Genomic DNA, 12,933 nt, shown 5'->3' on the forward strand with positions numbered 1-12,933 from the left:
AGTTAAATTTTGTCAGGGGATTTGTTTCGCTTTCGCATGCGTAATAAAATGAATGGGTCGGCGACGTATCCTGGGATGTCGCATATTTGATCGACCGTAGTGGGATGTGCGCGCGCTCGGGGTTCGGGGCGTGACAGTCTAACTATAACTAGAACAACAATAATCTTATTTTTGGCTCATTTTGAATATAAAACCGAAAAATTCAAAGAATAAGATTCTTAATTGATTTTCACAAAAAATTTTACACTCAAGTCAAATTAAAACTAAAATGAAGGATTTTGTGGATTTTTGAATTTTCAAACTTTTCTAGTCAAAAGTTTTACTAAAAGTCAACAATTTAGTTAACTTTTCCTAAAAGGTTGATTTTTGGGTCAAAATTTTGAAATTTTTGAAAATTAGCTTGGCTAAAGTAAAATTAAGATCATTTAAAATATTTTTGTGCAAAAAGCCGACTTTAAACCCGATGTTAACTTTTAATCAAAGAGTTAACCAAAAATGACAAAACAAAATAATGAAATGAAAAATGACATTTTTGGTCAAAAAACAGGTTCCGTCAATCAAAAACAGGTCGTTTCAGATCTCGTTTTGGTCAAAACATAAAGTTACTTCCGGTATAAAAAAAATGTGCAGAAATAAGAACAATTTTTTTAGGATCGACCTATCCAAATGATTTTCACAAATTCTAGCAAAAAAAATGGATGTTGTAGAGAAACATATTTTGAACAATTTTCATAAGGCATTGATTTAAGATTCAAATCACAAAAATCCATAGAAAATCGACAAGCAGCCAAGATCGATCAATACATAACAGTGAACTAAAACATGTCGGTTTTCCAGAATCATTTCCTGACTTTCGAAGCAGATTTCAAATAGCAAACAACATCGGATCGGAACGTGTGATAGCTCATTGGAAAGCTAATCAAGTCATCTTTGACTCTCACGAAGGCATCGAGCACAAAAAAAAAACACATATAGTAGCTCATTTCCAAGCATATGCACAGAGAGATCCGTCATGGATCCGAAATTGCTAAACAATGATCATCCAAGCAATCAAACATATTATCATCATCACAGCCTATCTACTTCCTTCCTAATACATCCTAAACATCATCAAGTCATCATAGACCTCGCAAATCAATCCCTAAGATGAGCTCTAACCCTGATCTCCTATTGAGACCTCGCTTCATTGAGCTTGAGGCGAAAGAGCTTACCTCTTAATGTTTTCACATGAAACGAACTCTTGCGAACTATCACCGAGCCACCGCGGCACCTAGGAACATCAAGGACTGTCCTAGAGGGACTGAGATCGCCGGAGATGCTGAAGATGACGCCGGATTTGCTCGATTTGCTGCTGGACAGAACAGCTACCAGATTGGGCACCGAAAGACCACCAGTGACTTCTTTGATTAATCCCAGCCACCTGGAACTCGAGGAAGGGCAGAAGAACGTTGTGATGATTGGCAGCGCCGAAGAGCTCGTTGGTGAGAGGTTGAACGCCGGCGAGAGGTGGTGCGGCCAAAGGAAAAAAAAAAAAGCGTGCAAAGATGAGAGGGAGAAAGTCGATGGGGAGAGAGAAAAAAAAAGAGAGAGAGAGAGACTCCCTTTACATTTCAGATCTCAAGAAAAAGAGTGAAATGCAATAGTCCGTTTGTAAGTCATGAAGAATTGATTTTGGTCCCCTAATTAGAGCTCAAAACGGCAATTCGCATTTTGACTCGGTAAATCACGAGATTGGATACGCAGGTAAATTTCAAACAATCCTAAACCAAATATCGAAAAGAAACTACGCCTAATTATGACTAGAATAAAAGTAATTTTATTTTTGATCAATTTAGAACCTAAAACTGATAAATTCATAAATCAATGTTCTTAATCAAATTTTATGAAATTTTCGACACAAAAGTCAAATTTGCATTAAAAAAATGTATTTGTGAATTTTTTTTTTGGATCAAATGTTTGACTAAAAGTCAACCATTTAGTTGACTTTTTCTAAAAGGTTGATTTTTTTGTCAAATTTTTGAATTTTCAAGAAATTGATTTGACAAAAGTGAAATTAAAACTAAGTGGATTTTTTTGGGTAAAAAGTCAATTTTTGACCCAAAGTTGACTTTTGGTCAAAGAGTTAACCAAAAAGTCAACCTAAAAGTCAACCATTTGATTTTTTGGGTTTTTCTTGAAAATGAGCTAGAAACTGCTTAAAAACGACAATGCAAAAGAAAGAAATGAAAAACGATACTTTTTGTCAAGAGATAGGGCTCTGTCGCGATTAAAAACCTAAATCTCGATTTTTTACCTTTTAATGATGCGTCGACTAAAAATCATGTGTCAACATTATCCACATAAAATATTCTTCTCAATTTAGGATGTAATAATGCACATCATCAAATAACAATGGAAATATTATTTATGCCATATTTTTCTTCCTTTCCCAAATTAGATGGATATATAAATAAACATGTTAACTCATCATTTTAAAAAATTCAACTTAACATACAATAATTTGTGACATCAATCAATATCTGACTTGTTGTTTAAGCAAATAGAAAGACTACATTGAATATTTACTGATAGTTTAAGGACTTCATTGAATAAATTAAAAGCTCAAAGACCGCACTATATATTAAGCCAAAGTCCATGAACCATTTGCTTTATTTTCCCCCTCAAATATCTGTTGGGGTCTTTTTCTAGTCAAACGGCCATTGGTTTGATCTTCTTTGACCATCAGAATGTCTTTCTCCAAAGCAATGAAGTTATTTCCCAAAGTAGAACACTCTGCAGTGTGTTCGACATCTATTCTGCATTCCTAATTATGGTAAAACGGGTTTTATTCACTCCAAGATGCTTTCGGTGGATACAACATTTGAAGACGGCTGGAAAACACCAACATGAATCCAATTCAAATTGATGACGGGCTAAGTCTTCCCAACAGTATTGTAGAGGCTTGTATGTAGAACCACATGTACTACTTTTGCAAAGTGGTCCTTCCAACCTTTTCACGAGTCTTTGTTACATGGCATGTTCCCCTTCTGCAAATAGGTTCTTCGAAGCAAATTGACATCCTCATCTTCAATGAGTTTTTCACATTCTATTGGTCCATCCAAACTTTAACACCATCTTTCCATAACTTGTTCTCCTTCTACAAATATCCTTCCAAAATTGAACATATTTCTCGTCCAATGCCTTTCCCTACTTTAGGAGATTGTTAAGAAAACATTTGCAAAGATTTATAATCAGAGATCACTCTATTTTGCACCAATAGAAAACAAGAGAATTCAATGCAACACAGAGAAAGTTGTTCATAAACTTTGCAAAGCTTCCCTGACTACTTTGAATTGTTTTTAAAGACCTCCAAGCTTGAAAATAAGGAAAATGACACAAATAGTCCATAAACTTTGGACCAATGCACAATTTTATTTTTAGACTTTTAATTTATTCAATATAATCCTTACAGTATTTGTAAATATTTAATCTGGCCCTTAAACTATATGAAAATGCTCAATGTCGTTCTTCTGTTAATTTAAGTTAATGGAATCTAATGATGTAGCTTCATATCAATCACGTTTGAATTGGTGGACCAAAAAAAAAAAAAAAAACTAAACATGGATTATCCACAATAAGATATTCATCTCAATTCAAGATATAGTAATCCACAACATCAAAGAACGATGGACATATTAACACCGGAAAAGTGCCAAAAAGTCCTAAACCTTTTGGCTTTGTGCCGATTTAGTTCTAAACCTTTTTTTGGTGCCGATTTAGTCCTAAACCTTTTTACGTTGTGCCAATTCAATCCTTTCCGGCCAATTTTGGCCGGATTTTACTTTTGGACGCCCCGGCCGGGACGCGTGGCCTAATCGGCGCCGATGTGTACAATTTTTAATAATATTTTAATATTTTTAAATATTTTTAAATTTTTAATTTTATTTTTATTCTTTTATTTTTCTTTTTTCTTTTTCTTTTTCTTCTCATCTTCTTCCTCCAGCCGGTCGCCGGAGCTCGGCGACCGGCCGAGGCGACAGCCCGGCAGGTCGACCTCGCCGACAACCTCGGCCGGCAAGGGCGGCCTCACGCCGGCGGGCGAGGCTCACCCTCGCCGGATGGCGAGGTCGAGCCTGGCCCGCCCGATGTGAGGCCGCCCTCGCGGCGGGTGGCGAGGCTCGCCCTCGCCGGATTTGGCGGGGTCGAGCCTCGCTCATGGCCGGCGAGGGTCGAGCCCCCGCCAGCTCGGCGCGAGGCCACCGGACTCCTCCCGGCTCCGTTCTCCGATCCCAATCTCACCCTAGAAATTTCCTCCCTCCTCCGCTCGTCGTCGTCGTCGTCTCTAGGGTTTACGGGAGCTCGGGGTTTCTTCGGTCGTGCGGCTCCGGCCCTAGATTTTCACTGTTTCTCCCGCGGCGGCGATCCGTCGGGGTGGGGCTTTTGTGATTCTGGGGTTCTCCGAGGCGGTGGCCTCACCCTCACCGGCCATGGGCGAGGCTCGACCCTCGCCGAGATCCGACAAGGGCAAGCCTCGCCACCCGGGCCGCGAGGCCGCCCTCGCGCCATTTGGCGAGGTGGCCGGCGAGGTCAACCTCGCCGGCCGTCGCCTCGGCCGGTCGCCGAGCTCCGGCGACCGACTGGAGGAAGAAGATGAGAAGAAAAAGAAAAAAAAAAAATAAAAGAATAAAAATAAAAATAAAAAGAGAAAAATAAAATAAAAATATTCAAAAATATTAAAATATTATTAAAAATTGTATACATCGGCGCCGATCGGCCACATCACCGGCCGCGTCCAGCCAAAATCCGTCCAAAATTGGCCGGAAAGAACTAAATCAGCACAACGTTAAAAGGTTTAGGACTAAATCAAGACCAAAAAAGGTTTAGGACTAAATCGGCACAAAGCCAAAAGGTTTAGGACTTTTTGGCACTTTTCCCTATTAACACCAGACAAAAGGATAGTCAGTTGACTGTCATTTTAAAAATTCAACTCAACATACATTGAATATTTATTGATAGTTAAGAGGCCACATTGAATAAATTAAAAATTCATGAATCAATTGTACACTGAGTTAAACAGCCATTAGTTCATAAACCATTTACGTTATTTTCACTTCAAAATATCCGTTAGGGTCTTTATCTAGTCAAACAGCCATTAGTCTGATCTTCAGACCATCAAAATGTCTTTCTCCAGAGCATTAAGGCTATTTTCCAAAGTAGAATACTATACTTCTACAGTTTGTTCGACATCTTTTCTGCTTTCACAATAATGGCAAAACAGGTTTGATTCACTCCAAGCGGCTTTTGGCGGATTCCAACGCTTGAAGACAGCTGTAAATTGATAAAGAGCTGAGTCTTCGCACCAGTATTGTGGTACATGTAGAACCACATGTGCTACTTTGGCAAAATGGTCCTTCCAAGCTTTTCACGAGTCTTTGTTATATGGTCTGTTCACCTTTTGCAAATAGGTTCTTCCGAGCAAATTGTCATCTTCATGTTCTTTAAGTTGTTTACATTATATTAGTTCATCCAAACTTTAACAAACCCTCGTTCGACACCTTGCTCTCCCACTACAAATGTCCTTCCAAAATTGAAAACATTTCTCGTCCAATAGCTTGTTCTCCTTCTGTAGAGCCATAGCCTTTCCATGCTTTAGGTATCTTGTTGTCAGCACTATTAGCATATGGCTTGGGTATGTAGAAGTAAACACCCAAGATAGTAAATTTGGATTATTGTCATTTTCAAAATATTATAGGAGACTTTCTTAACAATCTCCTTTTTTATAGTGACAAAACAAATTATGACCTTTCATTATGTAGATGTATTCACATGCATGCAGATTTTGAAGTGTGTATAAGATAACTGAGGTCTAGTAGTATGCTTGAATAATATGAGTTTAGAGCAAGGCACAAACAGCAAACCGAATTAATCTACAAGATATAAATTCCTCTATGAATGTAACAAGAGCTATTGTTATCACAAAAAATAATTTGACCAATACGTATGAATTCGTAGGAGCTCTTTCATCTACAAGGTTACTCAGTTAATGGCGTTCAAATATGAGAAATATTGCAGAATTATGTAAGCTAAATAAGTTTATGCGTGAAGAGTTCGTAAAGTTTTAAGCACAGCCCACTGTCTGGGTGTTGTAAAAGCTCGTGTAAGTCGAATGTTTCTGTGCATATTTCTTGTTTCGTTGGGCCGAGTCCCATGAGTGAGATTTTGAGCAGGGAGATATTCGAACTATGGAAAGCCAATATCGGTGTCATTCACTTTGTTCTTCAGCAATTATCAGTCCGATTTCTCCCTCTTGTGATGTCACCCTTTAATGACTTTCCCACTAAAAAGCCCAAGCAGATTGCAGAAGCAAGCTTAAGATTCTGTTCACTGCAGTGGCCAATGCAATTTGTGATGGCTTGGAATGAGTAGATCCGGAATGCGAATCTGCGGACATCTTTTATCAAATCTTGTGTAATGTGGATTACATCGAAAGATCTCTAGGACTGGTAACTAGAAATAGATCAAACTAAACTAGTGACTGCTTCTAGAAGGGGTTCAAAACAGAGCTGAATAACGTGACTCGAACTAACAACGTACTGGGATAGCTAGTCTATAAAAGCCGAGGATCGATTATCTAGCCCCCGCTATCGCATAAGCATTATTGTCAACAGAATTCTTCATTGCAAGTCCAGCCCTAATTGAACACATGATAGATTTTGCTAGTCGACATTTACATGCAGGCTCATCCGTGAACACGACCAAATGGTAGAGATAACAGCTTTTCGTTTCCATGCCAATTTACGATGGGAGAGATGCATTGCTAGTGTTCATGTGAAACGTCTCAAAATAACTAGTGAGGTAGCGATCGGTGAGGTCATTTCAGCCCATTCACAAAACTTCCCACTCACAGATTCATGTCAAAATTGGATCTCTCGCATTCATGCTGGAATATGATAAGAGTTAGCCACCACCTCCCCAGGAGCTTGGCGCTTGATGTGAGCTCTAATGAATGTATACTAATATAAGAAGCATCATGCAAAATTCATAAACCTGGCCATTGGAGCTACAAGCTAAGGGATTGCCAAATTTTGTGTCTCATTCCCAGAATATAAGTTCTTGCTTGCACAATTTCAAATGCATAATTATCGGGTCCACACTGTCAGTCTGGGAGAGAGAACCTAGAGGTGAAGTCTGCCGAGGCCAATCAAGCAGCACAAGAGATAACTCTCGATTAAATCAGCAAGAATTCTAGCCACAGATCATATGGCGGAGAGGACAGGCGTTCAACTCCATAACTGCTGATATAGAAGGGCTTTGGAAAAAAAAAATGTAAAATGACCTTCAAAAGAAGGGTTTAGAGAATTCTGATATGATCCTTCAGATCTGCCCAACCCACAGATTGGACAACATGGCACCGTATGAATCCTTGTGTGACTTTCTCTGCCTTAGCAAAACAATTCCATGTCCGGTAGCATGACGAAATATAACAGCATTAAGTAAGCTTGCTGCCATGTAATCTAAGAACCGTACATGAGATGTGATGAACTTCATTCGGCAGTCTCCACCACTAACTCCAGGAACATTTCTGTTTCTAATCATGCACACACTCCCTGAACAAAAATTTAAAACCTGCTCCAAATTAAACAAACACCATAAATACATTCAGGATACAGAATCCCCATGTTCACTTTATTTGTAAGAACAAAGAGGCCAAAATATTTCTTACCAGTTTCACAGTCATTATTGCACAAGAAGCCTTTCCTGATTCGTTTCATCCACCCATTAGTTGCGCCAGTCAGTCATTTCACGATCCTTTAGTATTCCAGACAACATAAGTTCCTCTGTTTCTGAACTCACAAGGGTGAAAGCCATTCATGGCCTTACCCATCAAAGCCATAGCAGCTATGCTTGGAAATTGCTTCTTTTGAAACTCATCGACTGATGCCTTTGTACCATGTGGCTCGCAGAGCACAAAAGCTTCAGGCTTCTTTTGTAAGGAAGCAGCTCGGTTGCGACACCACCGCTGAATCCATGGGTGTGAAAGCAATGCATCTCGACTCTTCCCAATAGAACCACTGGAAGATGATGCACCATCTTTTGCTAACAAAGCAAATTGACCTAAAGCCATCTGTTCTTTGTCATGACAATTACCAATGATCTGCTCCGACTAGTCATCCTCTGCTTCATAACTTTGCCAACTAAATTATTGTCCTTTCCAGAGGAACAAGCATCCCCAACTTTTAAGCTTTCACTGCCATGAGGTAAAGTTTCAGAAGTGCTCATCTTCAATCGTTTCAGCCATCCAGTTCTTTGCTCTGGTCCCCCATGATTGCTGAAGTAAGTTTGGGATTTTGAATCTGTCCCCTGATCAGCATGAGAAAAGAGATGCTCCGCATCCAAACTCTGGGTTTTCGATGTACTTGGCTCCCTCTCATCAGTAGAGCTTGACAAAGATGTAAGTTCAAGATACTTCCGTTTTGGGACTTTTGTCTTAGGCGAATCCCCATTTACTGCTTTACCTCCAACTTCAGCAACTGAAGTGGCTGCAGCGAGAGAAAGTGATAGTTTTTGGGGCATAGCAATGTCCTGCAATGTCAAAAGGTGGCCATAACTGAGTGGTAGCAGAAACCCTGTAAACTAGGTTGCAACAATCTAATGCTTTAAAAGCATTGCTTCCAGCATACATTAGGAAATACAATACTATAAGCAAATGCAATTCCAAGCTTTTCTTCAACTTCAAATCCATTGATCTATCATGCCTCAAACTCCAAGCATTCAATTAAGTAAATTGTCTTAACTTATTTGTACATGTCTTCCAGTATATCAGCATTATTTTATGTAAGTAGCTGACAGCATGATATCCTAATTAGCTCTTTCTGACAACTTGAAGAACATCTTCATTGCACCATGCAGCAAAGGCATAATCTTACTTTAGCCACAAGAGATGAATAATGGCTGAAAATGCACAAGGATATTTGCAAGAAAGACTTTAACAACAGTTGTCTCGTAAACGACAAAACACTTCTACATCAAGAGAGATGCCTGTCATCAGATTAGACCTCCATCAGCACTAAGGAGGTAATACATTAAAAAGAAAAAAGAGAAAAAATCCCCAAAGGGTTTATGACTTAGCTTAGTTAAACACCATATATGTAATTCTGCAGACTAAGTATTAGTTGACATAGCTAGCACCTCAATACAGAAGACTATAGAAAGTCTGTATCCTCAACCAATCAAGAAACAAGCAAGCATCGTCAATAAAGAATAATCTATGAAAGGTTAAACTTATCATCAAAGAGAGCACATTTGACAACCATTACCTTGTTCACCGGTGATGAAGCATCTCCTGCAATCAAAAGAGAAGAAACAAAATTTAGCAACATGCAAAACAATCGTGAAAATGAAAAGGACCATGAGATCTAAATAATAGCAGTAATATTTGGAAATTTATCCTAAAGAAGTTAAGCTAAAGGATTGCAGCACCGCCGGAGTAAAAGGATGACCATGGTTCGGGAATGACAGCAGGTGCAGGTACACGTACCAGAAAGATGGTTCTCTCGAAAAGCATCCATGTCCATTGTATCAGTTTCTGCAGATGATTCATTCCTTATTGCCATCACAGGAGTTCTGCCATCTGCAGCTTCTTCCTTTTCTTCACTGTCTGTAGAACTCCATAAAGGTTGAAGCTTCACTCCATGCTGACTACGGAAATTATTTGGAGACAAGCTAAGAACTTCACCAAATGGAAGTGCATTATATTTGGCAGATACTGTTGACTCCTTGATGATTTGACCTCCTTTGGACAAGTTAACACCAAACTTTTCACTAAAGAATAAGTGCCGTGTTGTTTGAGGAAATTTGGGCTGGAAACTCAAAAATCCTTCAGCAGAGTCTTCACTGGTGCATATTTTCTTTGTTTCTACATCAAGAAAAGAACATCCTGGTCGAGAAGAATATTCCTGGTGTAATTTTTCCGGCTTAGACCCCTGTGGTGGACTGCTCTGGCATGGAAAGAACTTATTAGTGGGATGATCTTGAATTTTCTGGTATTTTTTGCCTACTAAGACTGTTATCGGGTTTTTGCTTGTCATAGGATCATTTAGTAGTGAAGCACCATCACGTATTGCACTCTCAGATATGTGGGAATGCAGCATACTCTCATCTGTCTTCTGACCAATATAAAGAGCTGAGCAAGGGTGATAGTCACAATGGTCATGCTGCAGCTGAGAAAATTGAATGTTTCTGAAGTGTTCTTTGGCCATCAAAGAAGTGCTGGATCTAGTAATATCTTTTTGCTTTTCCAGGGAGGTAACAATGGGAGTTCCCCCAGCTTCTAGTCCATCTGGAATACCTTGAGAGCTAGACGATACATGATTATCATGAAAAGAGCTAGAAACAACTAGTTTCTTCTTTTCAAGAAAACTATGTGATTTCATTGGCATTCCAGAATTATAGGTTGAACCTCTAAATTCAGAATGGCATTCCCTTGATTGAGTTTCTGCCTCAGGAGGAACCCAAAAAGATGTTTTCTCTTTTCTATCTAGACACAGAGAAGTATTCGTATCAACATGTGGCCTCGATGATTCAGCAAAGAAGTTAGTAGCTTGGTCATTCTTAAGAGTCAAAGAACCATCTTTGTTTGGGGTAAGGCCAGACAATACAAAGGGTTGGGGTGCTAATCTTTCTTTCATGAAATTTTCTGAAATCATCTCTAAATCCTCATTTTGCATTTCAACAGATCCCGATGCTGCTACTTCACAAAATTGTTTGCCAGCTAATTTACACAGACTATCTGGTCTGCTAACAAGCCAGTTCCGCTTAACCTCAGAATCGTTTTCCACGGGCTCATGATTAATCGATAACTGATTCTGAGTAAGGGATGCAGGTTTACACTTTGTTCGTGCCCAGTGAGCCATCCATACAGATTGTGAAGGCAAAGACTGCTCAGCATGCTTCGACATGATAAAGAAAGTTGACGAAACCTTCCAGGTCAGACTATGCCTCTTCCAGGAGAACCTGGGGGAAGCAAAAACCTGTCACACATACAAGCTCCTTATTAATAAAGCCAAGTGAACGTAATTAGCATAGAGAAAGGCTGATCAGCCCAGGCACTCAAGTAACAAAAGATCGAACCAAACTTCTCAAATAGACTACTGAAACCTAATGGAAAGCCAAGAAATATCAAGGAATGTTATTGTCAATGAACAGGAGTCTGATGGCACGGCACTTATAATGGTAGTCCACCGTTGCATGTCCCCCCAAAAAAAAAAAAAAAAAACAAAACAAAACAAAATACTCTGTGCAACCAAGCCAACATAGCTCCAAAGGAACACGTCGTCTCATCTCATCAATATGGAGAAAATTCAGGATGCTAATGCCAAATAAATTCTGTTCTCTGTTCGACAAATAAGCAAGGTCCCTATATTGATGTATCAGGCTCGAATTTATTATACCTCCTCCAAAGAACTCAAATTCAAATTCAAGCAAAGGCCATCAGAAACTAAACATATGCGAGAATCAGCCAAGAGGGCTTTTGAACCAAGCCATCCCATCCCAGGCCTCACGCCACAATTCAAATAGCAAAAAGAAAAGCACAGATGCTCCAAGAAAACAAACCCATCTCCAAAGGAGAACAAATTCATCATTTCTCGTGAATTTCAACCGACCCCTCCTTAATAAACCGAAAAATCCCGACAAAATCCAGGTTACCGCAAAGCAAGAGCACAGTCGCAACAAAGAGATACCCTTTTGCGGAACTTCCGTTCGTTATCAAACACGAGAACCCGAAAATCTAGTCACCTCCCGGCCAGAACCAGCAAGACGAGCTCAGGTCGCTTCGACGCGCGAAACGAAGAACCAAATCACGACCCATGAATCCTAGGAGCAAGAAAAACAACAAACAAAACGGCAAGCAAGCAAGCAAGCTCCATTTCTACGAAACATGCGCCGACAACTTGCTCGAAAACAATCATCCAACTCCAACGAAACCCGACCATAAAAGAATTCGCGGTTCGAGACGGCGCGAACTCACCGCTAGAGCTCGCGCAAGCAGATCCGGCGGCTGCGGAGGCGGGAACGGCAGCAGCCCATCGACCGCGACACGGGTCGCCTCCGTACGTCGCTCCCGTGGTCAGGGGAAGCTCCGGCACTGTTCGGAGACGGTGATTTTCGATTCCAGAAGACGATGATGATGATGAATTGATGATGATGATGATGGAATTTTGGAAATTGTCGCTGATTTTATATACGAAAGCAGCTGCAGGAGAAAGAGAAAGAACTGCTCTCTTTTTCTTTATTTTTTTGGTTCATCTCAGCCACATCCTAATTTTTTTAAATTATATTTTTATTTTGCCCCCGGGGCCCACCGCGCGCTTTTTCTGATTGGTTGGGCCATTTTCTCCTGTCTTTTTAATTACTCTATTATTATTATAATCACTTGGGTCAAACCAAAAGATCTTCGTTTTATTTTTATTTTCCCAGCGCTATGAAGAAAAATCTTCATGTCATCCGAAAGGGCTTCACCCTTTTTAGTATTTTCAATAGATGTCTCATTATGTCCGCGATTTTAGCTGTTTCCATCCCAGATTAAGGTCGGAGAAAAAAAAGGTAAAATGATTTATTTACCATCTAATAAAATTAGGGAATCGTTATTTATCAAATGAATCATCAATTGTCTCACTATATACGCTTACTTAGCATCATCAAATGTCATCATAACCAAGATTTGATTATGCATATTTCTTAGAATTGGAAGAGGAAATTTATAGATAGCCTTACAAGCGGAACGAGCATTTAGAAATTGTCTTATTTTAGTGTTTGAATTGTCTACCTAAATTAATTAAATAATTCATGTGATAGTGCAGAGAGCACATGCAAAATTTGGTTTAAAACCAGAGAATCAAAAGTCCATCAAACTTTGATGAGATTTCATCTATAGAAGACAAAAAAAAAAGTAGT

At 39.5% G+C, this 12,933-nt stretch overlaps 1 protein-coding gene across 2 annotated transcripts; it reads right to left on the minus strand.

Annotated features, from left to right (window-relative positions):
* Nucleotides 1-7,054: 7,054 nt before the first annotated feature.
* LOC104453345 lies at nucleotides 7,055-12,228 on the minus strand. 2 transcript variants are annotated; one of them, XM_010067873.3, is made up of 4 exons: nucleotides 12,008-12,228; nucleotides 9,518-10,992; nucleotides 9,297-9,322; nucleotides 7,055-8,562 (listed from the first exon to the last, which is right to left on the minus strand). In XM_010067873.3, the coding sequence occupies exons 2-4, from the start codon at nucleotides 10,935-10,937 to the stop codon at nucleotides 8,095-8,097; spliced, it is 1,914 nt and encodes a 637-aa protein (XP_010066175.2). In that variant the 5' UTR covers nucleotides 10,938-10,992; nucleotides 12,008-12,228; the 3' UTR covers nucleotides 7,055-8,094. The 2 variants fall into 2 exon arrangements, with proteins under 2 accessions (XP_010066175.2, XP_010066174.2); XM_010067872.3 differs by having other exon boundaries at nucleotides 9,518-11,009.
* Nucleotides 12,229-12,933: the final 705 nt, after the last annotated feature.

This window comes from Eucalyptus grandis, chromosome 7 (assembly GCF_016545825.1).
Source record: "Eucalyptus grandis isolate ANBG69807.140 chromosome 7, ASM1654582v1, whole genome shotgun sequence".
NCBI classification, from domain to species: domain Eukaryota; kingdom Viridiplantae; phylum Streptophyta; class Magnoliopsida; order Myrtales; family Myrtaceae; genus Eucalyptus; species Eucalyptus grandis.

Excerpts from the sequence above, each read along its gene's own strand:
- LOC104453345 (XM_010067873.3), bottom strand. The coding sequence starts at position 10,937 with ATGTCGAAGCATGCTGAGCAGTCTTTGCCTTCACAATCTGTATGGATG. Across the intron at positions 9,323-9,517 it reads TCGAGAGAACCATCTTTCTG|GAGATGCTTCATCACCGGTG; the intron begins GTACGTGTACCT and ends TTTTGATTGCAG. Across the intron at positions 8,563-9,296 it reads CTTCATCACCGGTGAACAAG|GACATTGCTATGCCCCAAAA; the intron begins GTAATGGTTGTC and ends TTGACATTGCAG.